Source organism: Vombatus ursinus, unplaced genomic scaffold, assembly GCF_900497805.2.
Source record: "Vombatus ursinus unplaced genomic scaffold, bare-nosed wombat genome assembly UNPS02014799.1, whole genome shotgun sequence".
In the NCBI taxonomy this organism is placed as follows: Eukaryota; Metazoa; Chordata; class Mammalia; order Diprotodontia; family Vombatidae; genus Vombatus; species Vombatus ursinus.
Genome location: NW_020954577.1, coordinates 33956636 through 33984049, shown reverse-complemented (window position 1 = coordinate 33984049; position 27414 = coordinate 33956636). Strand labels below are relative to the sequence as shown.

Sequence of the window (27414 nt, the reverse complement as noted above, 5' to 3'; positions counted from 1 at the left end):
TCCAAGTCCTCAATAGAGCATGAAGGTGAGCCTTCCTTCTCAGAGGCAATGCATATGGAGATCCTACATCAAGCCGAAAGCACTTTGAGGATAAGCACTATGATGGCCCACGTCTCCTGCCTAAGAACCAACTTAGCAAAACGTAGGTACACTTGTCAGGAGGTTGGCCAGAGGAGAATTTTTTTTTAAACTACAACCTTCAAAGGTAGTTGTAAAGTGGCAACATGGTCAGAGGACTGAACTTGAGGTCAAGAAAAAGTGAGTTCAAATCCTGTTTCAGAAACTTACTAGCTTTGTGAGTCTGGGCAAGTCACTCTACCTCTCTAATACGCACTTTCTCCTTCTATAAAATGGGGATAAAAATAGTATGTACTCTCACAGGGTCACTGTAAGGAGCAGACGAGGTAATATGTGAAAAGTGCTCTTGGCAAACCTTAAAGCACTAGCAAATAAGCATTAGCTCTTACTAAAGCCAATGAATGAAGTCTAGAGGGGCTATAATCTATCCATGAAGAGAGTTCTCACAACCACAAAATCACAGGTCTTTGAAACACTGAAGTTTAATTTGAAACAACTGCAGAGTCAATGAGGACCCTAAAGTGCCTTAACTATATAGTGCCCACAAATAGGAGGTACAGCAGTGTAGTGGAGAGGGAGATGGCCTCAAAGCCAGGAAGTTCTGGGTTCAAGTCTCCCCTCCAACACATACTGACTGTGTGACCCTGGGCAAGTTCAACCCGTCAACGTCCCAGGCCACTCTCTAAGACTCTAAGCTATCCTTTGATCCAACAATACCACTAGTAGATCTGTATCCCAAAGAGATCATAAAAAAGGGAAAAGGACTCACATGTACAAAAGTATTTATAGCAGCTCTTTTTGTGGTGGCAAAGAATTGGAAATTGAGGGAATGCCCATTAGTTGGAGAATGGCCAAACAAGTCGTGTACATACATATGAATGTAATGGAATACTACTGTTCTGTAAGAAATGATGAGCAGGCAGATTTCAGAAAAACCTGGAAAGGCTTGTATGAACTGATGCAGAGTGAAGTGAGCAGGACCAGGAAAACATTGTACTCAGTAACAGCAACATTTTGCAATGACCAACTTTGTTAGACTTAGCTCTTCTCAGCAATGCAAGGATCTAACATAATTCTGAAAGACTCATGATGGAAAATGCTGCCCACATCCAGACAAAGAAAGAACTGTGTGTTCTGAAAGTAGATCAAAGGACGCCATTTTCTCTTTTCTGTTGTTGCTTTTGTGCTTTCTTTCTCATGGTTTTTCTCTTTTGTTTTGATTCTCCTTTCAAAACATAACTTATGTGGAAATATGTTTAATATGATCATACATGTATTGCCTGTATCAGATTGCATGCCATCTTGGGGGGGGGTGTGAAATTTAGAACTCAAAATCTTATAAAAGTAAATGCTGAAAACTAAAAAATAAATAAATAATTTTTTAAATGATTTGTTTTAAGGACTCTAAGTTTCAGAGAAAGAACCAATGAAAACACAAGTTCAGTCCCTATCCCTATGCCAAATATAAGGCTAAATAGAGAATTAAATTTTTCAGAACATAAGAGATCTGTGATCTATACTATCTACTCTAAATTATCTAAATCATAAAAGAAGCGTCCGTTCACCACACACACACACACAGACACACACACACACGCACACACACAGAGTGAATGTATAGGTATACATTTATGTGTCTGTGTATCTTGTCTGAGTGTTGTTTTACATTAATAATCCAAGGATCCATGATTTCAGCAGTCTGGAGAACCCACGATCACTTCCACACCCTGGTGACAGCACCTGATCCAATTACCTGGTGTAGTTCACCTTGTATCCTGCAACATCATCGTTCGGAGATCGTAACCTTCGTTGAGATGGCGTCTCCAGATGCCAATAGTTGATGCGGTTTAGGAACATCTTGGCCAGCTCAACTATTGTCTGTCTCTCTTTGGAGGGTAGGTGACTAAACTTGTAATGTACAAAATTATTCACACCCTTAAAAGAAGGAGGAAAGACATTGGTTAAAGCCATTGTACTGCTACCAAACAGACATTCAACAAGCATTTATTATTTCTGTGTGAGGTACTGCACAAAGTGCTGGGAAAGCCAAGATAAAATTAAACAGTCAGGGCAGCTAGGTGGTGCAGTGGATAGAGCTCCTGCCTTGGAGTCAGGAGGACCTGAGTTCAAATCCAGCATCACACACTTGACACTTACTGTGTGACCCTGGGCAAGTCACTGAGCCCAATTTGCCTCACCAAAAAAAAGAAAAAAAAAAGGCACGAAAAAATTAAACAGTCCCTACCCTCAAGAAATTTTGATTCTACCAAGGGCCGCAATATGTACAATGAAGTAAACACAAGGATAATACAACTGATTTCAAGAGGAAGAGAACATTAATGACTGGGGCAGAGGGGAATGCATACTCCAGAAAGGCTTCAGCATAGATTCAAGAAATGTGGAGGTAGAACCAATAAAGCTTGGCAGCTGACTGGATGTGGAAGACGAGAGAGAAGGAAGAGCCAAAGGTGACTCTCTGTGAACCCAAGTGATTGGACAGAAGGAGATGTTCTCATGTTTAACTGTTTGAATAGCAAAATGTTGAGAAAAGATTATTAAGCAGAAGACCCAGAGCTTCTGAAAACGAGTGTCATCTCTAATTCACTTCTGGAAAGAATGAGATGCAAAGAGGGAAAACTCATCCAAGACGGTAATGAGTGCAATATGGAAGAAGACAGGAACCAGGACCTATAATTCTGGGCCCCAGTCTTGCCCTAAGAAATGAAATGTTGCTGAGAAAACAAAACCACAAGCCTGAAGTGTCAAAACACTTCTCTTTGAAATGTTTCCGCTTTAAAATTAATGAGTGACAAGGCGATTATTCCGGTGCTGTCAACAGAGCAATGCATGAATAAAAACACCCTAACAGATCACCGAGAGTTTGCTTTATTTCTGTCTGCCAGTAAAAAATGTAATCACAGGATTGCTAAAAAGGATGTCTAATGAAATAAATCATCACAATGTCAACCCCTTAGCTTGTACATTTTGTCCAAGCGTTCTGAATTTCTAAACGCTCAAAGTTCCCTACGCCTGAGCACTCACTCGAGGCAAAGTGTGCTTTTGTGCTAGGGGATAGGGATCCAGAAAGGATCCCTCCAAAGAGCTGCCACTCTGTGAGAAGGGACAGTGTGCGGGAGCAGGAAGAGGAGAAGTCGGGAAACTGAGGTATCCATTTACAGAACTCCAGACATGGGAACCCAGTACCTTCCAAAGCAGTCCATTTCATTTTCAGATAGATCTAAGTATTAGGAAGTTTTTTTTTTCTCTTAATAAGCCTCAATTTTCCTCTTGGATCTGGAGTCACAGAGATCAGGAAAATAAGAGAATCCCGTGTGACCTCAGACAAGTCTCTGGGCCTCAGCTTCTTCATCTGAAAAATGAGATGGAATTGCCTTTAAGGTGCCCATCAGCTTTAAACCTATGACCCTGCAGATGGGGTATAACATGTAAAGAGGCAAATACACACAGAATAATTTGAAGAGTAAGGAGAGATCCCTAATGACTCAGCTCACCAAAAATCAGCTCTTTTCCATTTTAACCTTTTAGCCTTCAAAATAAACTGTAACTAGACTTGCCCTTACATTAAAACTCATACAAGGTTTCTTATCCAAATAAACCATGAAGAAAATTGATAATGAGGACCCGGGTTCAAATCCCATCTAGGTCACCGATGATCTTACCCAGATGATCCTGGCCAAGTTCCTTTCCCCCTCTAGGCCTTAGCCTCCTTACACATAAAAAGGGGAGATTGTGCTAGATGCCTTCAAAGGTCTCTTTCAGCTCTAAATCTACAATTCTCAGATTGAGAAGTTGAGTTGATGATGGGAAGTTTTTTGTTTTTGTTTTTTATTCAAATGTGCCAGATAAAGTTGTTCTTTCTATTTTCCTGGTTTTAACAAGTGAAACTGCTGTGAAACTATAATGATCACATTTGGTCACAAAGCAGAGAAATGAGAAGACACCTCCCCTGCTTCTCTGAAGAAGTCAGGGCTCATGGGAACACTGCATCTAACACTAGTCATTTTCACATAATTACACTGTTTAGTTTCGTTGAAATTTTCTTCCTCTTTTTTTTTTTTGTTTTTTCCTTTTTAAGAAGGGATGGGTGAAAGGATAGTTCTGATGGCAACCGCAGGTGATGTTAAAACAAAAGCTATCAACAAAAATTAATTTTTAAAAACACAAAAAAGTTTCAGGTAAAAGATTCCACAGAAACCCTCAAATGCCACATCTATTCTAATTAGTCTTGCCATGGAGTCCAGCTAAGATGGCTGGGAAGATCTCATTTGTCTTATCTGGCTCATTTGTCTGAGCACTAATGAGCTAGAACGCATAGCATTGTGAGAGCAGCTTAGGGCACCTAACTGAACATTCTACAAGCTGCAACACATCCTCCCCAAGCTGATGGCTGATTCCCAAGAGCCAGAGTGGATCTGGATGTCATTTTCAAAGGTTCTCAATCTCCAGCTCAGCTCGATTGGTAATGCTTCTTACTGAAACTATTGGATTCCATCGCTTCAAAGGGCTTTTTCAGTAAGTGCCAAAGTAAAGGATGAAACCTGAATGGCCAAACATCAGCACCAAGAAAAGGCACATTTAATCCCTTCTTTAGTGTTTACACATTCCATTTCATCGCTCCCTGCTCAGATGTGCATATTAATTTTAAAAGAGAACACTGCATAGTCAGCGGCCCAAAAAAACAAAAGCCAGGTTCTTTCTCAAGCTAAACATTCACCTTGGCTCACCAGGACCCGAGGGGGCAGTATTTTGGGAGGCTGGCTTCCAGGGTCTAAGATGGCCTAAAAAAACAAATAAGACCGAGGCAGAATATGGAGAGGACCAGAGTGAGGCCAAGATAGAGGAGAGATGGCACCCAGAAAGGGAGAGAAAGTGCTTGTCAAACAGAAGAGAACATTTATCACTTTATTCTTTTGTGAGGAGCCAACCAATAATATTGGCAGCAAATGAATCTTATCTTTTTCTCTTAATAGTATTTTATTTTTTTCCAATCACATGTAAAGATAGTTTTCAACATTCACTTTTATAAGATTTTGAGTTCCATTTTTTTTTTCTCTCCCTTTCCCCTTCCCCAAGACAGCAAGCAATCTGATACAGGCTATACATGATCATATTACACATACTTCCACATTAGTCATCCAACAAGCATTTATTAAGCACCTAGTATCTACCAGGCACCGTGGTAAACAGTGCAGACACAAAGAAATAATTTAAAAGTCCCCCTTCTGAAGGAGCTCACCCTCAAATAAGGGAGACAACAAGATATACTCAGCATCATCTGGGGATGGTCTCAGAGGGAAGACAGCAGCATTAAGAAGGACTGGGAAAGGCTTCACCATTAGTGGTGATTTGAAGGAAGTAAGGAAAATCAGGAGGCAGAAAAGTAAGGAAGGAGACAGTTCTAGGTAGGGCAGAAAGCCAGTGAAAATGCATGATTTTAGTGCTCTTGCTAGCATTTCCAGAGCTATATCATTAAACAATAGTAAGAAGAGTGGGTATTCTTGCTCTACTCTCTTATTTACTGGGGAAGATTCTAGTGCATTCCATTGCATTGTTTTCACTTTCATTTTTTTTTATGATATTAAAAAAAGGCTCCCTCTCTCCAAAGCTTTGAAGGGTCTTTAGCATAAATGAGTGCTGTACTTTGTCAAGGACTTTTTTTTTCTAAATCCATTGAGATAACTGTGTGGTTTTAGACTTTTTCTTTAATACGCTTGATTAGGGGATTTTTTTCCTAATGCTGAGCCATCTTTGCATCCCTGGTTTAAATCCAATTTAAACGTAATGAATGACTTCATAATGGTCAGCTGCTGATACAGTGGTTAAGAACGCTGGGCCTAGAGTCAGGAAGACTCATCGTCCTAAGTTTAAATCTGCCTTCAGACACTTACTAGCTGTGTGACCCTGGGCAAGTCACTTAACCCTGTTTGCCTCAGTTTCCTCATCTGTAAAGTGATCTGGAGAAAGAAATGGCAAACCACTCCAGTATCTTTGCCAATAAAACCCCAAATGGGGTCACAAGGAGTCAGACGTGACTGAAACAACTCAACAACAACAACAACGAATGACTTCTTGGATAAATCACTGTAATCTGTTTTGGTCTGTTTAAAATTTCTGAATCAATACTCATAAATGATATTTCTCCTGTGCATTGTCCTTCCCTGATTTGGGGATTAGGATTATATGTGTCTTAAAAAGAATCTGATATGGTGACTCTCTAGGAGAGGGAAGGAGAAAAATATTAGGAGAAATTACAGCAAGTAGAAAAAAAAATCAATAAAAATCTATTTTTAAAAAAAGAAAAAGGGGGCAGCTAGGTGGCGCAGTGGATAGAGCACTGGCCCTGAAGTCAGGAGGACCTGAGTTCAAATCCAGCCTCAGACTAAACACTTGACACTTACTAGCTGTGTGACCCTGGGCAAGTCACTTAACCCCAATTGCCTAAAAAAAAAAAGAAGAAGAAGGAGAAGAAAAGAAAAAAAAAAAAAGCACTGAGTCAGAAGATAGTGTCAGGTTTGAGGAATGGCCAGGAGGCCTGTGTCACTATATCAGAGTACATGGTAGTCAGATATTAAGAAACCTGGAAAGGTGGGGAGTAGGTTAGGTTTTTTTTATATTACTATAGATGTGCTTTGCATTTTTTTATCTGTATCCAAATTGTCAGTGGCAGTCTTGTGCATTATGAGAGAGTACTGAATTTGGTGTTAAAATCCTCCCTCTGGCCCTTAATAGCTATGTGACCCTAGGTAAGTCACGGTACCTCTACAATCTCAGTTTCCTTGAAATTTCTTGAAATGAAGATGATAGCATCTACCTAGGATGGTTGTTGTTTTATATAACTATGCATATTTTGCTAGGGTTTTGTCTTTATTTTTTCAGTGGGAAGGAGTAGAGAAAGAGAAAATTACTGCTTATTAATTAAAAATAAAATTTAACTAAAAATAATACATCTGGCAATACAATGTCAGCCATTACCATCCTTATCCCTCCCTTGCAAGAATGGAAATGTCCTTTTTTGTTTGTTTGTTTTTGTATTCTTAAAGAGTGAAAATGTTTTATATACTTTCTGTCTTTGTAATCTTAGTGTCTTGCACAGTACCTTAAAAACAATAAGCGCTTAATAAATGTTTATTGAATATAAATGAATTTTTTGAATTGAACTCAATGTCAGCATGCGTTTTTACCTGTTCAATGCTAGGCTTCTCAAAAGGAGGGCTCTCCAAGGATCCTTCCACTACAGGTTTCCCCATTTGTAAAATGCATTTTCTCAAAAGCTGCCAAGAAGCCAAGAGACCAAAACGTTAAGAAAAAAAAATACATACATGAAAAAGACTGAAAATGTTTGAGAGAAAGGCATTATCTTTATTTTTAACCTAAATATATTTTTATATATAAATATATTTATAAAAATATATATATTTTAACCTAAATTACATATAAGCTGCTAACAATTAAGTACTCCCCTCCAAAGAACTAGTTATCAGGTGTCTTCCAGCAAACATGTCTCCCTCCAATTGCATTCATGGAGATCCCCAATCTCCTCCCCCAAACATTTCTTTATTAAGAGAGTACCAGAGGTGATAGATGGACAAGAAAGAGGTTGACAGTATTGCCCTGACTGAACGCAACAGCTCTTGTGTTTTAATGGGTATCTGACCAAAATTTCTTTAAAAAGTTCATCAGTATAAAGTATTATCTAGGGCTCTTCACACTAGAACTTTGCAGAACTTAAGCGATAGCAATTTTCAGGGCCGTCTCTTTCTCTCTCTCTCTCTCTCTGTGTGTGTCTCTCTCTCTGTCTCTCTCTTTCTCTCTCACAGAGTCAGATGGGGTTGTACAGAACCTTAGATGCCATTAATCCAACTCAGAACTGAACAAGAGAACCTTCTGCAACATGCTCAACCTAAAGACTTCTCCCCTTTGCTCCAAAACCTCAAAACCTCTCATCTCCCAGGAAATATCATTCCATTGAGGCCGCTAGATGGTGCAGTGGATAGAGAGTTGGGCCTAGAATTAGGAAGACTCATCTTCCTGAGTTCAAATCTGGCCTCAGACACTTACTAGCTGTTCAATACAAGTCACTTAACCCTGTTCACCTCTGTTTGCTCATCTGTAAAATGAGCTGAAGAAGGAAATGGCAAACCATTCTAGTCTCTTCGCCAAGAAAACCCCAAATAGAGTTATGAAGAGCGGTACACAACTGAAATGACTCGATAACAACAGCCAATTGTTAGCCAGTTTTTCCTGATATCAAGTCTAAATTTGCTTCTTTGCAGCTTCCACTTATAGCTCTGGCCTCTGGGACCAACCAGAACATGTCTAATCCCTGGGACACAAGGGGGAATTCAGACTTAGAAAACCGATAAATTTACCCAAGGATTATCGAGGACTCTTTCAAAAGCTAACTCCCCAGCATGCTCAAAGCACTGGGATTAATTTCCCACCACTGCAACTGAACACTCAGAGTAAGCTGACAGTTAAGTGACAAGAGGTCCCAGAGCCACCATGTTGAAACACTTTACTCTCTACTCTGTTTCAACTGAACTTGTAGCTACTCAAGTTGTCGGAAAGCCACAAATTTATTTTAGTCACACATGCTGTCTCTCCACTCCACCGCCTTTGGGCTGCGTGCTCAGAAACAGCCTTGCATGTACCCAAATGGAAGTGCACCAGGGCACAAAGTATCCAGGCACTGGCAGGCTGCTGGAGATCAAAACAGCCTCCAGTGGTTGAAAAACTACAAAACCATTTTGCTCTCACTGAGCAACAATGAAATGCCCAGGACAAGACCACAAGGTCAAAGGTCTGGAGCCATACAAGACCTCTGAGGCCACTGAATCCAACTCATGCAATCACTTTACAGAGGGGAAAAAACACTGAAGTCCAGGGAGTTCAAATGTGACCAAGGTCACACCAGTAGAGAGTACTAGAGGTAGCATCTGAACCCAGGTCCTACGGCTGCAGAACCAGTGTTCTTTTCTCTAGACCGCTAACATGTTATAGCTGACCCTTTCCTGGATCCTTCAAATGTACCACAGTAACCCTGACCAAAAACTGTTGTTATTACTGTTTTTATCATCACTATAATTACTGCCATCTATATAATATAGTAAAGCTTACAAAGTACTTTAAGGTACAGTATCCATTGGAGCCTCATAATAAACCTGAGGGAGGGATCTCATTTTACAGATAAGAAAATTGAGGATAAAAGAGATTAAGTGACTTATTCATAGCTTATAAGGGTCTAAGGTAGTAATAAAAGTAGATCATAGTAAAACCTCCCAGGATTGGGGGGAAAAAAAGGGAAAAAAAAGATTTGTTCTGGTCACCTAATCCATCACTGTTGTCAAAATGGGTCATCTGAGGAATTGAGATTTCAAGTGTGGAGCCAGCATGTTATACCGGGAGGAACACTGGTATCTGGGGATCAGAAAACTTGAATTCTAGTGTAGACAAGTTATATCTCCTCTTAGGATAAAAGAGGGGGACCTGGCAGGGACTACAGAAGCCAACTAGAGCAATCCGTCATTTTATAGATCATAGATTGAGAGCTGGAGATCATCTAGTTCATAGCCTTCATTTTTACAGAAGAAGAAACTGAGGCACAGGGAGCCAAACTTGAGCATGGTCACATGTGTGGTGATCACCAGAGAAAGGATCTAAATCTTGCTTCCAGAGTCACTGCTTTTCCCATTGTCTCAGTTTCCACTTGTGTCAAATGAAGGCCTCCCACTAGACGGCTTTATACTGGTCTTCAAACTAGACCCTACGATCTTAAATAGGTCTCAATGTACCACCACCATTCACTTCAAAAAATCTATTTTAATCAACGAATGGAAGATGAGTTTGTTTTCAAAAACAGGCTTGAAAGTTATTTTGAATGCCTTAACTCACACCAGCTATTTTGGTAAATTGGAAAAATATGCAGCCCAAGAATAAGGTTAAGTAACAGATGCCTTTTGAATTATTTGCCTGGAGTAAGATATGAGGCAACTGACTTCCATATTTTGGCCTTTTTTTTTTTTAACCCAAGCAATGAGTTAGACATTGCCTTGTTAGAAAAACAAGGCCTTTCAAGCAATCGGCAAGTATTTCTTAGTCACCTCTGTGCCAGGCAAGGAGCTTTTTTCAACTCGCCACCAATGTTTTCTGGCCCAGTGGGTTGCTTATAAACAGACTCAAATCGGGAGGCTGAGAGGATGGAAACCTTGACGCCACCTTGACTTCCAGCGGGGCAGTAGGCTCCTGCCAAGGATCTGCTCCAGCATAAATAACAGCTACATTCTTGCAAACCCTGTTTTTCTTTTATTGACAGTCTCTTCCAGAGAGACCTTAAGAGTAGGGGCTCCTGGCACAGCTGGGCTTTGATGACTCAGGCTCCAAGGCCTTGTCAGAATCACAGAATCTCAGAGATCCACACAACCCACACTGGAGTGAGAAGGCCCTCTGTGGCAGACTTCTTAGGTTTGGTACAGGGGAAAGAACCCTGGCTCTAGAGTCAGAAGATATGGGTTCAAATCCTGCCTCTGATACGCCCGTGTTTTGGGGTGTGGCTTTGGGAAACAATAATAAGAGTAATAATAACGATGACAGCTAGCATTTATAGAGGGCTTTCATCTTGGCAAACTGCTTCACCTACATTATCTCACAACAACCCTGGAAGGTAGGTGCTATTGTTATCCCCATTTTACAAATGAGAAGACTGAAGCTAAGAGAGAGGAAGTGACTTACCCAGGGTCACACTCTAAGTGTCTGAGGCAGGATTTGAACTCTAGCATTGCTGACTCTAAATTCAGCCCTCTATCCACTAAACCAGAGATGTAGCCCAAGCCACATTAAATGTACTTGGGAAAGGTTTAACGAAGTAAATAAGAATATAACACAACATAGATAATGTTAATTGGTGGTTTTCTAAATAAATATGCAGCCGGGCAGGGATCCAATTCCTCTTTGAGTTTAGTGCCACTGTACAATCCACCTTTTAACTGCCTAATCATTTAACCCCCACAGACATCATTACCTCATCTATAAAATGAAGAGTTTGGACTAGATGGCCTTGAGGTCCCTGCCAGTTGTAGATTGATGATGCTAAGGGGTCATCTAGCCTTTGCTTGTAGCCCTCCAGTGAGGGGGAAACCACTGCCTTCGATCACAGCCGATTTCATGTTTGAAGAACTAAACATATTTTTGTTTTGTTTTTGAGGCAGAGAGAAGTGACTTGCCCAGGGTCACATAGTAAATGTCTGAGGTCACATTTGAACTTGGGTCCTCCTGACTCCAGAGACAGTGTTCTACACACTGCGCCACCTAGCTGCCCCCAGAGGTGTGTGTGTATATATATATATATATATATATATTTAGTTTTTCTTTCACCTGTCATATTTGATAGCCAATCTTCTCTCTAACCTAGAGCTTTTCTGCAAGCCTCCTGTGAGTTCTGGGGTTCACCCACCTGAACTAGGCACTCCCTGCTGCCCCAGCAGATATGGGAGCAAGAACAGTGGCAGCAGTGAATAGAGCTGAGCCAGGCCCCGAGAGCCCATACCTGCCTACACCGCTGAGCCACGAGTCAGGGAAACCAGAGTTCAAATCCTACTTCAGACCCTTACTAGCTATGTGACCCTGGGTAAATCATTGACCTATCTGAGCCTTACTTTCTTCATAGCGCTAATAATGGCACTCCCCTGACAGGCCTGTTGTGAGGACCAGAGGAGACAATGTACATGAAGTATTGTGCAAATCTTAAAGCACTACAGAAGTGTGAGTTGTTGCTGTTGTTGTTATAGGGAAAAGCTATCCATGACCTTGGATAAAGACAGCTTCCTTTTCCACAAAACAACAGTATTTGGTAAGCACCAACTGCATGCAGAGAACTCTACTAGGCATTGAGGGGAAAGAAAGAAGAAATAAAAACCTATCCTCCCTGGGCTAATGACCTCAGGGAGAAGATGAAATAGTTGAAAATAATATAAGCTCTAAAAAAGCAAGGCAATATGAAAATGGTGGATAGAGCACTGGCCTGAGTTCAAATCCTACCTCACTTACTAAGCTATGTGGCCCTGGCCAACTCACTTAACCTTCCTGTGCCTCAGTTTCCATATCTGTAAAATCACGGCGCCTGCCACCCAGGGTTGTAACATCTGTAAACTAGGTAAATGCCAGCGATTATCATCTAGGAGAATGTATGAAGTACTGGGGTGAGCTGACAAACACAGAGATTTATCAGGAAAGGCTTCATGGAACAGGTCATTTTTGAGAGGGCTATGCAGGAAGAGGAGTCACATGGTCTGGCAAAGCAGCATGGAAGAAGCTAAAAAAAAAACAAAAAACAAACCCTCATCCATAACACACATTGAGTTTCTTAAACAACTGTCTTCTCTATTCTTCGTCTGTTGAAAAGTTCATATTGTCAGTACACAGTGCACCACAGCCTTGGTTGGGTTATAAAATGTTACAAAATAGTCTGACAGTTCCTAGTCTGAAGACAGGTAGATGGCTCAGTGGAGTCAGGAAGACCTGAGTTCAAATCTCACCTCAGATACTCATTACCTATGTGACCCTGGGCAAGTTACTTTGCTTCTGTTTGCTTTAATCCATTGAAGAAGGAAATTGCAAACCACTCCAGTATCTTTGCCAAGAAAACCCCATGGACAGTATTGGTGTGCTATGGTCCACACGACCCAACAACAACTAAATCCAAGCCTAAATCCTTGGATTCGCTTGAATCAAAGACCTCATCAGTCTTCCACGAATAGAAGGTACTAACAACAGGGGAAAGCTCTTGCCCTGAAATGAAGAGAAACCAAACCATGGTTTCTTCTTTAATCTAGTTAGAGTCATCTTCTTTGTATACCTTTGACCAGACTGAAAGCATAATTCTCAGGTTAAAAAGGAAGCTATCAGGTTCAGGATTCAGGAATTTCCTTTTCTGACATTAATATTACACTGACATTTCTCCTGTTATGTTTGAGCAAATCAAAATCCCTAAACCAAAACTGCACTTTTGTTTCCTCTTTCTGTGGAAGTTGTTCTCTCCTATGTCAACATTACTATAAAACATACAGTATAGTGCTATAAAACATATATTCTATATGCAAGTTTGTGTAAACGTGTGTGTGTGTGTGTGTATAAATAAGACACTGCTTGGAACAGAGAACAGAGAGAACTTCCAATTAACAGGAGAAAACCCTGCCCATTTGAACTGTTCTCCAACAGTAATGCTCACATACTAATGAATTGTCTCTGACTTTGGCTAAAAAAGTTCATAATTAAAAAAGACTATTTTAAAAAAAGAAACTGAATTGACTTAGTCTCTGAAACAAGGCCCACAGACAGATATGCTGTTAATGTAGCTTTGAAGTGATCTAATCTTTCTGAAAAACAATTTGAAATTATGTAAGAAAAGGCATCATATAGTCCATACCCTTTGACCCAAAGAACCAATTACTGAGCATGTACCCTAAGAATGTCAAAGACAGACAAGGAGGTTCCATGTGTAACTACATAGTCACAACACGATTTTTTGTGGCAGAAAAAAAAAATAACAAATTTGGTGTTTATGCTGACACGGTGTCCATACTCATCAACAAATCAATAAACATTTCTTGGGAATGTAAACAAAGGCGAAAACAAGATCTATTCTCAAGGTGCTCACAGTCTAATAATGAGGGAGATAGCATGCAGGCAACTCTGCACAAACAAGAAGTACACAGGATAAACCCACTACGGCATCTGAATGCAGTGAAATGACATTGCACCGTGAGAAAGGACGAATACGAGGAATTCCAAGAAATGTGAAACTTGCATCAACGGAACAAGTCAGCAGAACCAGGAGAATAATAGAAACAATGGCTGCAATGCCAATGAGAAACCAACTCTACACCAAAGTCAGAGTGAGTGACTATAAGAGCCTAAACTGGCCCTAGAGAATGTCTGGAGAAATCCACACCCCTCCCTTGGGTAGGGGTTGGGGGTGGCGAGGAGGTGAAGAAGGTTGCTCCCTTTGTCAAATTTGGTCACTGTTATCCATAACAGCTTTTCTTTTTAACGAGGAGGGTTGCTCATTTTGGGAAGGAGTTGGATACGCTGAGAGATCACGATGCTGTTTAAAACAAAGGCATCCTCCAGGGCTTTTGACATTCTGTCGGTATCCGGGAAAAGTCTCATGAAAGACGTCAAATTCAAAACGAACCCTTACCTTGAACAGGTAGAAGTAAATTTGTTTGGTGTCTGCATCTTCTTCTTTGTGAACACAAGTGAAGAGATATTCCACATCCAGCACTATGCCAAGGAGTCTGTTCATTTCTTCCTCTGACACATTCTCCAGGTGAGACACATGAGCAGCTGAAAGGGAGCATCAAGAGATCTAGGTGAGCTGGCAGCTAACAGCAGTCGGCTCACCAAGGCTCCTGTTCGAAAAGGAATTCTCTCATCAACTCAACAGGATGCACGATAGACCGAAACCCAAATTTCCCAAGCCCTGTTAAGATCTAAGTCTTCCCAATAATTTTCTTCTTATAATTATGCTAGTTCCAAATGTTCCGGGGGAACCAACCCAACCTACATAAGGTCAAAGACCAATTTGGTTACTAAAGAACACGTGTGAGTGACTTATTTCTCCAGGGGCCAAGATAGGACAATATTCTTAGAGACCCCAGACTGAAACTTAAAAGCAATGAACCTTTCTCTCCAAGCAGATCCCCCTCCATTCCCGAGGGCCTTCTAGTGAATCTATTGGGTTATATATTGTCACACCGGGGGACTGGGGTCCTAGGATACTGTACAAAATTTCCCCTGGAAATTCAGCCATAAACCCTCCTCTGATTCTGTCCAGGATAACTCGATGAGGGATGATTTGAGGGCTATTTCTGATCAACGTTCTGACTAACAGAGGCTAAATCCTGAACTATTTGGTCTGAAATCCAAGGATCTCCACAATCTCACCCTTATGGACAGATGGGGAGGCTGCCTCCATTTGCTGCCTCACCACCTTTGTTCACAAGATGCTCCATTCTTGGAAATGGTGTCCCTCTTCCTCCCTGTTTCAAGACAAAGTTCAAGTCCCAGGCTCTCTACAAAACCTTCCCTGACCATCTCAAGCTGTCTGGTATTTCCTTCTGCTGAATCTCTATAGCACATATTATCTATACCATTCAAATGTATATAATCATTAAGAACTAGAAAGGTATGAATAGTAGTAACAACATTCAATATATATACTGCCTTCAACTGTGAGTTAACACCTCTACGTGTGTATCTTTTGACCCCAAGCTGAGATCATATGAAAAGATCTTAAGTCTTTGAAGCCCCCATATACCACAAGTGCTCAATAAATACATGCTTATAGCACGATTGGTTATGAGGACGTTATTTCTTATTGAAAAGAATTTCTACAGTGGGACCAACTCAGAAAAGATTCCTCCCACGAAGATTGGCACAAAGAAGCTTTTTTTTTTTTTAAATAAATAGAACAGGCAAAGAGACAGCATGATGTACTGGATAGAACACTGGGCTTGGGAGTCAGGAAGAATTGGGCTCAAATCCTGCCTCTAACATTTACTGCTTGTGTAGCTTCCAGCAAGTCATTTAGTCACTCTGAGCCTCAGTTTCTTCATGATTCTTTTTTTTTTTTTCTGGCCGGGAAGGGGAGGATCAAGGTTTTGTGAGCATCCAGAGCTGATTTCATCAATGTGGTGAACTCCCAATGCAGAAATTCCCTCCATCAATGAAAAGCAGCAACTCATCCATAACTATAACTTAACAGCCTTGGAGAGTTGCCCAGGGGTACTGAGGGGCACATCACTTGGACATACAGCTATTATGCATCAGGAGCAGGATTTGAATCCAGGTCATTCTGGCTCCAAGGCTGGCTATCTACCAATCATGCCATGCTTCCTTTCCATCTATAAAATGGAGATACCACTTGTGGCACCCACTTCACAGGGTTGCTGTGAGGCCCCAATGAAATAATATATGCAAAGTCCTTGCTATATAAATGTAAGTTACTATTATCATTCATCATCCTGGCTACTAGAGCTAAGAAGGGAACAAGGTGCATTCTGGGGCTAGGCCAAAAGGGATTAAATACTGGGGGGGAGGGGGGAGAGGAAGGAAGAAGAATGACACACCAAAAGAACATGTACACAGGCAGAGGGAAAGAAATGAACGTTAGGGATACAACAGACACCTCTTTCTTCTTGAATTTTAAGTCAGAAAAGCAATAGAAATGTGGAAGTTTTCAAAGCTTTTTGTTGTTCAGTTGTTTCATTCATGTCTGCCTATAACTCCATTTGGGGTTTTCTTGGCAAAGATACTGTGTTAGATTGCCATTTCCTTCTCCAGCTCATTTTACAGTTGAGAAAACTGAGGCAAAGAGGGTGAAGTGATTTGCCCAGGGTCACACAGGGTTAAGGAAAGAACTTTAGTTGGAAAATCATAGTAACAGACTCAATCCCATTGTGTTACCAAATGTAACTATATATACAGTATAACTGTAACCTATGGAAATGCTGACTGTGTACATCAGAAAGACACACATGAGTGTAACAACATCTAGGCTCAGTCTGGTACATCATAGACTTTGCGTTCAACCGAGAATCCCCGATATTCCATTCACAGGCTTAAAAAATACTGAGTATCTGAGAGATTTCTGGATTTCATCCCTATTTCAGAGAGAAAAGAAGGAACAACAGAGTGGCAGAAGATGCATTTATTTGTTGAATGAGTTCATTCTAAAGCAGCTACCCTGAGACATTTTACTGTTCTCTTCTCCCTTTCAGGTCATGAGGAGTGAGGCCTTTGGGAGCCATGTTTCCTCCCACAAGAGGAATAATCCACAAGGTTCTCATATAGGCCATTGACAGGGGGGGAAAAAGCACTCTGAAGAAGACATCTGTCTTTCTGGGGCAGCTCCATGGCTTCCCCAATGCCAAGGAGCTGAAAGAAAACTTGGGCCAAGGGAGGAATCAGTGTGTTGTGCAACAAATTCCCGGAGCCACCCATTACACCACACTGGTCAAATTAAGTCTGTTGTTTATAAGCAGTTTAAATCTTCAAAGTGTATGGTCGAGTTTATGTGGAAAGCAATCTTCACACACATTTCTGGTTGTGGATGAGACAGAAACTCAAGTAAAGCAAATGAGTTCTAAGAAGTTTGGCTCCATTAGCAATTACTCATTTCCCTCCTACTTTATTTAGATTAAATCAGCTTCTGGGTTTCAAAAATATTCGAAGGCAAAGGAGTGGGGGGAGGAATAAATCTGAGATTCTAGAAAAGGGAGGTGATAAGTTGGGGAGAAGGCACTACCCCTCCCCCCTTCACAAGCAGCTGTAAAAGGAGGTTCACTGTGATCTCCAGCTCCGGCTCAATGACGCTATGATCTGAAGGCATCTGAAGCATAGATCCTGGGGGTCAATTTTAGGGGGAAAGATAAGGAATAATTTCCTCTAGGACAGCAATTCCTAACCTGGGGTCTGTGAACTTTTGTCAAAATATTTTTAAATAATTTAAATTCTGTGTTGAATGTTATGGATTTTATCATTTAAAACCTTATGTGAAAGAGGGTCTCATCGGCAGATTTTCACCAGATTGCCAAAGGAACAGGACAGCAAAATGTCAAGGACCTCTGGCTGAGGAAGTCAGGGAAGGATGAAAGGCTGGGGGAGGGGGGTGGAGGAGAAGAGGGAGATAAGGAAATCTGAGATCATCTGCTGGAAGCAGGGGCTGAAGGATGGACTGTGGGATTAAAGGAAGAAAAAGGATCTGGCATAGCTGTTTTGGGGAATGAGTCAGATGGAACCCAAAATCTTACCTCCCCGGAGCCACAGCCAAGCTGCTGTACAACATAAATGGGGAGTGATCTACATCTGTTTACTGGACCCCTTCCAGGATCCTTCTAGAGCCCAAGAAGTCTCATGTGACCCTTTCCTGGCTATTTTAATGTCCTTTCTCAATCATCACCAAATCTCACCCTGCTCTTGGAGTGAGTGATCACTTCTCTCACAGTCTGAACCATCGCCATTAATGCTAACAATCCTTTCAAATCTGGAAGGGGCCTGAGCTCACACCAGGTTCTAATCCCTTGCTGCTAGCTGCCTTCTAGGGTTTTCTTATGGCCAAGTCATTACCTCTGACAACTATAAAATGCAGCTAGATAGCATAGGTTAGAGTGCTGGATTGGGCCTCAGGAAGCTGAGAGCTGGAAGCCTGCCAGCTCCATGATCCTGGCAGGTCACTGAATCTCTCAGGCTCAGTTTCCTCTTCTATAAAATGGGGGAATTAACATCACTCACTTCACTATTAAGTGAGATAAATATAAAAGCTGCTCTGTAAGATTTAAAGAGCTACATAAATACTAGCCATTTGTCATTGATACTGCTCCAATTTCACAAAAATCTCCTCTCCCTCCTAGTTGCTTTGTTTCTTCAAGTGACATCAATGCTTTCTTCTTCCACACTTCAACCCTTAATCTTCCTATCCCGTAGGACCATGCAATGATAGCTTCAGAGCTAGAAGAGAGGCCAGGGACTCTCAAGTCCAACTCCTTCATTTTTCAGATAAGGAAACTGAGGCACAGTCAGGTTAAGTGACTTGCCCTGGGTCACAAGACTAGCAAATGTCTGAGGCAGGGTTTGACTCCCTACAAACTATGCCATTTTGCCTCTCAAACTGGGGGGGTTTAACCTGGAAAAGACTGGGGCTGGAAGTGGGGGAGACAACCATTATAACCGTGTCTGACCTTGGAATATGAACCAAGACTCTGATTCTAAATCCAGCATCTTTTCCACTTCACAACACCAGTCTTGTGCAGCCAATCAGCCACCAAAATCGGTTGGCTGTTTCTTCTCAGTGTCACTTCTGTTTATTCTTTTCTTTCTAGTCTTCCTGTTACGGCCTTGGACTAAAACACCTCATTACCTTAGGCCTACATTGCTGAAAGCATGTCAAAACTGGAAAGCTGATTTGCTTCCATTGGACAATTTCCCCAATGAATATGCTCCCAGTGGCGCCAAGATCCACAGGCCATGGCTTCTGCCAGTTGGCTAGTGCCAGCCTGGACCTGCTGCCATTCCCAAACTCACAAGATTTCAGAGTTGGAAGAGATCTCAGTGCCCATCTATTCCAAGTGAAAAAGAATCCCGTCTCTAATGTACATACCCAATGAGTCGCTATCTACCTTTCTTTGCTTGAAGACCTCCAAAGAGAGGGAACAAACATTAGTTGTAAAGTCAAAAGGACACAGGTTCAAAACCTCCCTCTGACTCTCACTACCACTTGACCTTGGCCAAGTCAGTGAACCTCTCCAGACTTTGATTTTCTCATCAATAAGAATGAATGACTAGATTGCCAGTAAGGCCCTCCCAGCTCCAGATCCATGATCCTACCCCCTTCCCACAGCAGTCAAGTTCATTCCTCATCTGGATAGCTCTCCATGTGACATAAAGACCCACCTCACTTTATTTGCTCAATGTTGAATCATGGACTCTCAGAGCGAGAAGAGGCCTTAGAAAATATCTATGTCATCAGAGGATTTGGAGTGATAAAGGACAACAGGGATTGCATGGAAAGGCAACTTTGGGGAGTCCGTCTTAAAACCAGAAAGACCTGGGTTTGAAACCCACCTCTGGCTCATAAAGGCTGTGTGATCCTAGGCTGGCTGCTTGATCTTTCAGTGTTCTAAGAAACTCTCTAAGACAGGGGCTCTTAAGCTTACTTTCCTGAATTCCATTGGCAGCTTCCCCTTTTCTGATAAAACCTTCTCAGAAAAGTGTCTTTAAGGGCATAGAATAAAATACATAGGATTACAAAGGAAACTAATTCTAGCAAAATAGCTACCAAAATATGTATTTTTTTTAACTTTGTGGACCCCAGATTGAGAGCCCTTGCTGCAAGACTACAGGTGGCATGGAAGGTGCTACCTGCCTGGAGAAGAGTTTCCTCACCTTGGAGTTCCCTTTAACCAATAAACTGGTATGAAATCACCACTCTGGGTCCTATTCCTAAAGATCCTCCAGTCTAACACCTTTACTTAAGAGATGAAGAAAATGAGACCCAAAGAAGTGAAGGGGCCTGCCCAGCATCCTACTGAAAATGTCAATGAATTGTCAATGAATTTTGACAAATTTGACAAATGTTGATGAATTTTAGTGAATCAAATCTTTACATTTTTAATGCAAATAACCTCAACCCCTAGCATGTCTCCTCATGCACCCATCTCCAACTCCCGCTTCACTTCCCTGGCAACTTTTCTTCATTGGAGACCCAGTTGCACCAAGGCAGCCTTAGCAGGGTTTCAACTTCTGGAATGTACCCTCGAATAGTTACTGAGCCCGGCATGATGCTGGTCCCAATCTTTCTGCAACTGTAAGACTACATGCCTTGTCTGTCAAGTATGATATTCAAAAGCCCCAGTGCCAAAATTGGTCCAGTAGAACTTCAAACTCAATGAGTCCATATCACTCCTGACCAACTCTGGTTTTCTCTTCAAACACCAAGGGTCTCAGGGATGCCAAAGGCCTCCCTCCCCCTTGCACCAAGTGTACTCTAGTGAGAGAGAAAAAAGGTAAAATATATCCTTTGCTGCATTCCGATGATAATGATAATGACAAGCATTTATCCAGCATTTGTAAGCTTGAAAAGGCCAAACCAATGTTATTTCATGAGATCCTCCGAACAACCCTGGAAGGAAGGTGCTATTGTTATCATCTGTATTTTACAGATGAGGAATCTGGAGTGAAGGGAAAGGAATAAGGACTCACTATGAGCCAGGCACTATGTGTAAGTGCTTTTCACAAATATTATCTCATTTGATCCTCACACCCACCCTGTAACATAGGTGCTGTTGCTGTTATTACCACCATTTTACAGCTGAATAAACTGAGGAAAGCAGGGGTTAAGTGACTTGCTCAGGATCACAGAACTAGTAAGTATCTGAAGCTGAATTTGAACTCCGGTCTTCCAGGCCTAGCACTCTACCCACTTTGTCACCCATTCAGAGAAAAACAGTGTCCAGAGAAGAGGCTGCAATTCTCTTAAACTTTGCCCTGAGCAAACCACATCGTGGGGGGCTGGAGGGGTGTCAATTCTGGACATATATCAGGAAGGATATTCAATGTACATAGACAAGAGAGCAACTAGGGTGACAAGAGAACTAGGCTAATTTGGGCAAATTACCTCCATTGTTTTGAGTTCTTATCTATAAATAACAACATTTACATAATACTTTATGACTTGCATAGCATTTTACAAATATCTCGTTTGATCCTCACAGCAACCCTGTGAAGTAAGTCCTGTTATTATTACCATTTTACAGATGAGGAAACTGAGGTACAGCCAGGTTAAGTGACTTTCAAAGGATCACACAATTAGTAGGTATCTGAAGCAGTTTCGAATTCAAATCTACTTGACTCCTTAGTTCAGTACCCAATAAACCATGTCACTCTGTTTATACTATGGATGTTTAGCCTGGAAAACTCAGGAAGGAGGGAGGGTGAGAAGAGGTAACCACAGAGCCTTTTTCAAATATTTGAAGGGCTCTCTTGTGGAAGGATTATACATTCTGCTTAGCCTCAAAGGGCAAAACTACAGGCAGTTTCAGGGAGAAAGACATGAGGAAAAGCTTATTCACTCCCTGAGAAAGACTTATCTAGGCTTTGCTACGAGGAAAAACTGCCCAACTGTTAGTGAGCTCCAAAAGCTGTGGGCTGCCTCAGGAAATGATAGGTTCCGCCCAACTGGTGAGCTGCAAGCAAAGGCTGGATATAGCTGCCAGAGGTGTTGAAGAAGGGGCCCTCCCTCGTCAGGTACAAGTTAGACAACATGGCCGCCAAGCTCAGCTCAACTCGGATTCTGAGAATGACCAAATACACAGCTACCCCTCTGAATTACTCCGAGAATTCCATCTCTCTCTGTTTGTTGGGGGGGGTGGTTTCCCCTATGGTAAAAAGGAAAATTCTTTTCTTTGCTTTCAGATTCTCTAAGAACTCAGCTCAGTTGTTTTGTGCTGTGTCAGGCTTGAAAATACCCATGGTGTTAAGAGACAGTAACATGCCAAGACAGCATTGCCAAGAATCCCAAGGCAGCTGTTAATAGAAACAGGAAATGCACGGTCACCTTGGCTGTGGGACCCTCTCCAGACACCAACTTCACTCACCATTTAAGACATCCTTGCCCTGCAGTTTGGAAAAGTTTGACAGTCCTATATGTGTATTTGAGTATGTGTACCTGTGTATAACTAGAGAGAAAGATATAGATATATAGCTAGATAGCTATATTAATATAACTATATATGTATAATATATATGTGTATATATAGAGAAGGGGGAGGAAGGAGAGAGATTATATGTCTATAAAGATAGATCTATAGCTATATATAGCTATATTGATATAGCTATATATCTATCTATATATGTCTATGTATGTATATAAGGGGGGAAGGTGAAGAAGAGAGGAAGGGGGGGTAAGGGGGAGGGGGAGAGAGATCACAATGTGTGCATGTCTATTATTGGAATACTATATACATGGGCACTTATTAAGCACTTAAGGTTTACTAACTGATTTCTGCTTTTATGCTATGTTATTAGATATCGTTCTACACTAAGGGTTCAAAGAGATTTTACGTTCATAGGATCTGAGATGGGGGCTAGAAGTAAGGATGCCAGTGAAGATGCCATTACAAGAAACCTACTGAAGGCTTACAGGGCACCTACAACCTGATATTCAGACTCCAGCAGCTTTAATATGGCTTCATCTTCTAAAGCTGAAAATCTCATATGGAGAAAAAAACAGACCCCTCCCCACCCTCTCCCATTGCCCCAGTCAACCAGGAAAAAGTTTAGAACCAAAGTCTAGGCACATAGCTGGGCTCTTTTGAAGCAGGTTAAAAACTGCTACCCATTTTATTATAAACACACATCAGCTTAGCCTTACATTAATCACTTACCCATTCACCCATAGCAAGCAGCAATTATTAGGTAAGCAGAAAATAATGTGGCTTTCAAATATCTTCCCGCCAACCCACTTGGCAATTTCGGGGCACTTGTGTTGGTGGCTGGATCACATAACATGGCTGCATTAAGCTAAGATGACTTGACTTTGAGGTCCTGATCCTCTTGGTTGCTAGCACCCTCCCCACCCCCGATATAATATCACAGATAATCTGCATTTTGTATTTATCTTCCTGTCAAAGTGTGGCTCTCCCATCCCCACCCCCATCCCCAGAATGAGGCAAAAGCTTTGGATATCAGAGATAGTTTTGTTTTGTTTTCCATTCTCAATGCCAAGTACAAAGCCTGGCAAAGCATTCTCAACATTATATGGACCCTTAATAAGTGTTTGCTGAACAAATAGATAGATGGAGGGAAGACTAGATCTCCATGTGCGCCATGTGCTATGTCTGTATTATCCTCCATCATTGCAAAGGTGGGTAGTAGGGGGGTGTACAGGGATGTGAGGAGTTGGGTAAGAGCAATGAGTAGGATCTGAGCCTGTAGAAATCCTCTAGGGATTTTTAACTTGCAGCCTGTGAACTTTTTTAAAAAATAATTTATAACTATTCCCATAATTTGATTCTTTTGTTATATATTCAATTTTATGAATTTAAAAATATTATTCAGAGGAATTCACAGGTACCATCAGACTGCCAAAGGAGTCCAAGACATGAAATAATGTTGAGAACTTCTCTAGTCCTACCCAGAGGAGTAATTAAGGCCTATTCAAATTTGGTAGTGGTGAGCTGTGGCATATTGGAGACAGAGTAGGCCTTGGAGCCAGGAAGAACAGGGTTCACATCCTCCTTCTGCTCCATACTGGTTCTGTGACCCCTAAGCTCTAATAATAGGTAGCATTTCTCTAGCACTTTAAGGCCCGCATGTGCTATATTTCATTTGCTCTTCACAACAATCCCGGGAAAAAGGTGCTATTATTTCTTATCTCCATTTTATAGACGATCAAATTGAGGCTGAGGTTCAGCGATGTGCCCAGGATCACATAGCTAGTAAGGGCCTGCGGGAGGACGGAAAAATCAGGTCTCCCAGAACTCTATCTGTTACAATACCTGGAATGATTCTAAGTTGGAGTGAAGGTGCCAACATGCATTGGTCGAGACTGTTCCCCCATCCTGGAGTTCTCCAGATCAGTGAAATCACAGGTCCTGTCTCTGTTCCTGTCACTAAAAGGTACTGATGCAAATGATTTTCCAAAACTTTGTTGAAAAAAAAATCTAACCAAAATCATGTGTTCCCTTTCTACAATTTTAAGGCAAGAACTAGGCATCAGTGTCCCTGTAGTGATGGTGAAAACAGATGTGAGCTGAGAATGGTGGTGCTCATCCGTAATCCCTGCTGCCAGGGAGACTGAGGCTGGCAGCACACTAGAGCACTCTGGAGGAGCCCAGAGCAGCAGTAGGCTAAGGAGATCAGTGTCCTCACCAAGTTCAGCATTCAGATGGTGAGCCCCCGGGAGGTGGGGGGAAGAACCAGGCTGTCTAAAGAGAGAAGAACCTGTGGCACTCAGAGTGGGACAGGCCCACGAGGGGTTAGCCTGAAAACCATAGGAAGACTCAGTCTTTAAGGGGGAAAAAAAGAGATAAGTGTTAATTGTGGAAGGTATGAGTTCCTTGTTCTTGGCAATATCAGTACTATATATTTATAGGCAGCAAAACAGGATTAACTCTACTGCATCTCCTGTTTCTGCCATTAGAGCCAAGTGTTTTAGGATACTCAGAAGAGGCTTAAAACAGCTGCCATTGCACACAATCCAACAGTAAACAATTATTTTAGTACTTCAGAGACCTGAAAATCAGCCATTAAGCACTTAATAAGCTCCTGCCCTAAGTGCCTGGCATTGTGCTGGGCAATGGGGAGACAAAGGCCAAAAGGAAACAGTACCTGCCCTCAGGAAATTTACCTTCTATCAGGAAGCTGACATGTGGGCTCTCTCTTCTCTGTCTCTCACCTCCATCTCTCTTCTTGCTCTCCTTTCTGTCTGTCTGTCTCCTCTCTTCTCTTCTCTCTAATTTTATTTCTTCCATGCATATTCATGGTTACCTCACTAAGATCTTAACCCCAAGAGATTCATGGATAGATTTCAGGGGGTGCATAAACTTGGATGGGAAAAAAATTTACATATTTTATCTCAATAGAACTTGTTTCCTTTGTAATCCTCTATATTTTATTTTATGCATTTAAAATAATTATTCTGTAAAGGGGCCCATAAATTTCCCTAGATACCAAAGGGGTCCATAATACAAAAAAGGTTAAGAACCCACGCTCCTGAATTGTTTTTCTATAATATCGAATACAGAGATATAGGGAGGTTTCACTGAAATCTAAGGGATATGAGGGGCAACTAGGTGGCACAGTGGATAAAGCACCAGGCTTGGAGTCAAATATGGCCTCAGACAATTACTAGCTGTGTGACCCTGGGGAAGTCACTGAACCCTGTTTGCCTCAGTTTCCTCATATGTAAAATGAGCTGGAGAAGGAAATGGCAAACCACTCCAGTATTTTTGCCAAGAAACCTTTAATGGGGTCATAAAAAATTGGACATGACTGAAAACAACTGAACAACAACAATGGATATAGGGACTGACAAAACCATGGCAACCCCTAATTAATGTGTAAAGATTCAATCCAACTCAATCAACATTAAGAACCTACTATACAAGGTACTCCGCAGGCACTGAAGATACTCAACACTCACGAAGCTTATATTCCCTTGGGGGTCCTCACATAAATGTGTACATATACAAAGCATAGACAAATAATAAAAGTTAGCTTGAAGTAAGAGATTGCAGAAAGAGGTTGCTCTATAAACCACCTGTGCTAACACAGGATTTCCATCAGCAACAGAAAAACTGGGGGGAAGAAAAGAGAGAAGGAAGAGAAGAACAGTAATGTTTATGTCAAGGCCCCTTGACAAATGCTAGTGAAAGCCAAATTCTATTGAACCAGTAATAAAACTCATTCAAGACAGGTGGTATGGTACAGCAGAGAGAACACTGGATTTGGAGTTGAAGGCCTTGGGTTCAAATCTCAGCTCTCACACTGACTCCCTACCTATGTGACCTTGGAGAAGTCATCAAACTCTTGGTCGCCTTAGCTGCAGTATCAGTTGTCTTATTTGTAAAATGATGGGGGTTGAATTCAGTGACCTCTCCCTCTGTCTAGCTCTCCAACTCTGTTCCTACCACCCATGGTCTTACAATGCTAATACTTTCCCCAAATGCAAACTCTTGGTTTTCTCTGCAAGTACGAAAGGGCTCACAGATTCCAAATAGGACAAGCTTGTTCAAATGTCTACCAAGATTAGGAATCCCGATATTTCAGGATTAAGGTACATCTGAGGTCATCTATGAGAGTAATGAGGTTAAGCAGCTTGCAAAAGTCTGAAAACACACAAACAACAGGGATTTGTGATTCGCATCAAATATGCTTTCGTGCAGATGCTGTTGATTACTCAGACCCGGGGTTCCTAATGTCCTGTCTAGTGCTCTTTTCTCTGCACCATGTTACTTCCCTCAGATGCTTTGCATCTGAGGGCCATGCAGAGGATCAGTCGGATGACAGCAAGCCACAGATTCTAGAGATGAGAATAAGCATCACGACCACAGAAGCAGCCCAGCGCTCTCGTCTTCATTGCTCCAGAGCTCATTGTCAACAGATCAAGTACAACAGGAGGCAAGCGCCATCTGAGTTCTGACCACTGCTCTGATTAGCATCAGTTAACATCAACTTTGCAAGCCCTGGGGATGCTTTTGCTTTGACAAGTTCAGGAAATCTGGACGATGACAAAGTACAAGAGATTACTGGTAAAGAGCAAAAGCCACAGTGTGACACAGAATGAAAATGGGAATCTGACCCAACATGTTGGTCTTAAGCCTGACTTAGGACGGAAAGCTCTTCAATGAGTTGAGCAGATCCAGATGGACGAGAAGGAGCTGTAATCCAGCCTCTCCTTCCAGATCCTCCATTTAAGGAGGGTGCCCTGACCAACCATCTCTTCATTTCTCCCCTGGCTACACTCCTGTGGACTTCATCATGCCCCCACACTGGGTACCCTGCCTCCCCTCCTCCCTCCCCTTTTCACCTTCTTTTTATGTGCTGTCGTCCTTTGTCAGATTATGAGCTTCCTGAGGGCAGATGCTGTCTTTTGCCTTTCTTTGTATCCCCAGTGCTTAGCACAGTAGACACATAATAAATATTTACTGACTGACTTCTTCCTTGCCAGATAGAGGAAAGAAAGGAAGGAAGAAAGAAAGAGAAAGAAAGAGACAGGAAGGAAGGAAGGAAGGAAGGAAGGAAGGAAGGAAGGAAGGAAGG

The 27414-nt window shown here is 41.7% G+C and overlaps 1 protein-coding gene across 1 annotated transcript in view; it reads right to left on the bottom strand.

Annotated features, from left to right (window-relative positions):
* KAT2B (lysine acetyltransferase 2B) overlaps positions 1-27414 on the bottom strand; it is a 116674-nt gene that overhangs the window by 56975 nt on the left and 32285 nt on the right. The window contains exons 3-5 of the mRNA XM_027872328.1: positions 14294-14439; positions 7281-7370; positions 1832-2013 (exon numbers count right to left, since the gene is read on the bottom strand). Coding sequence (XP_027728129.1) covers positions 1832-2013; positions 7281-7370; positions 14294-14439 — 418 coding nt within the window. The remainder of the gene's footprint in view (positions 1-1831; positions 2014-7280; positions 7371-14293; positions 14440-27414) is intronic.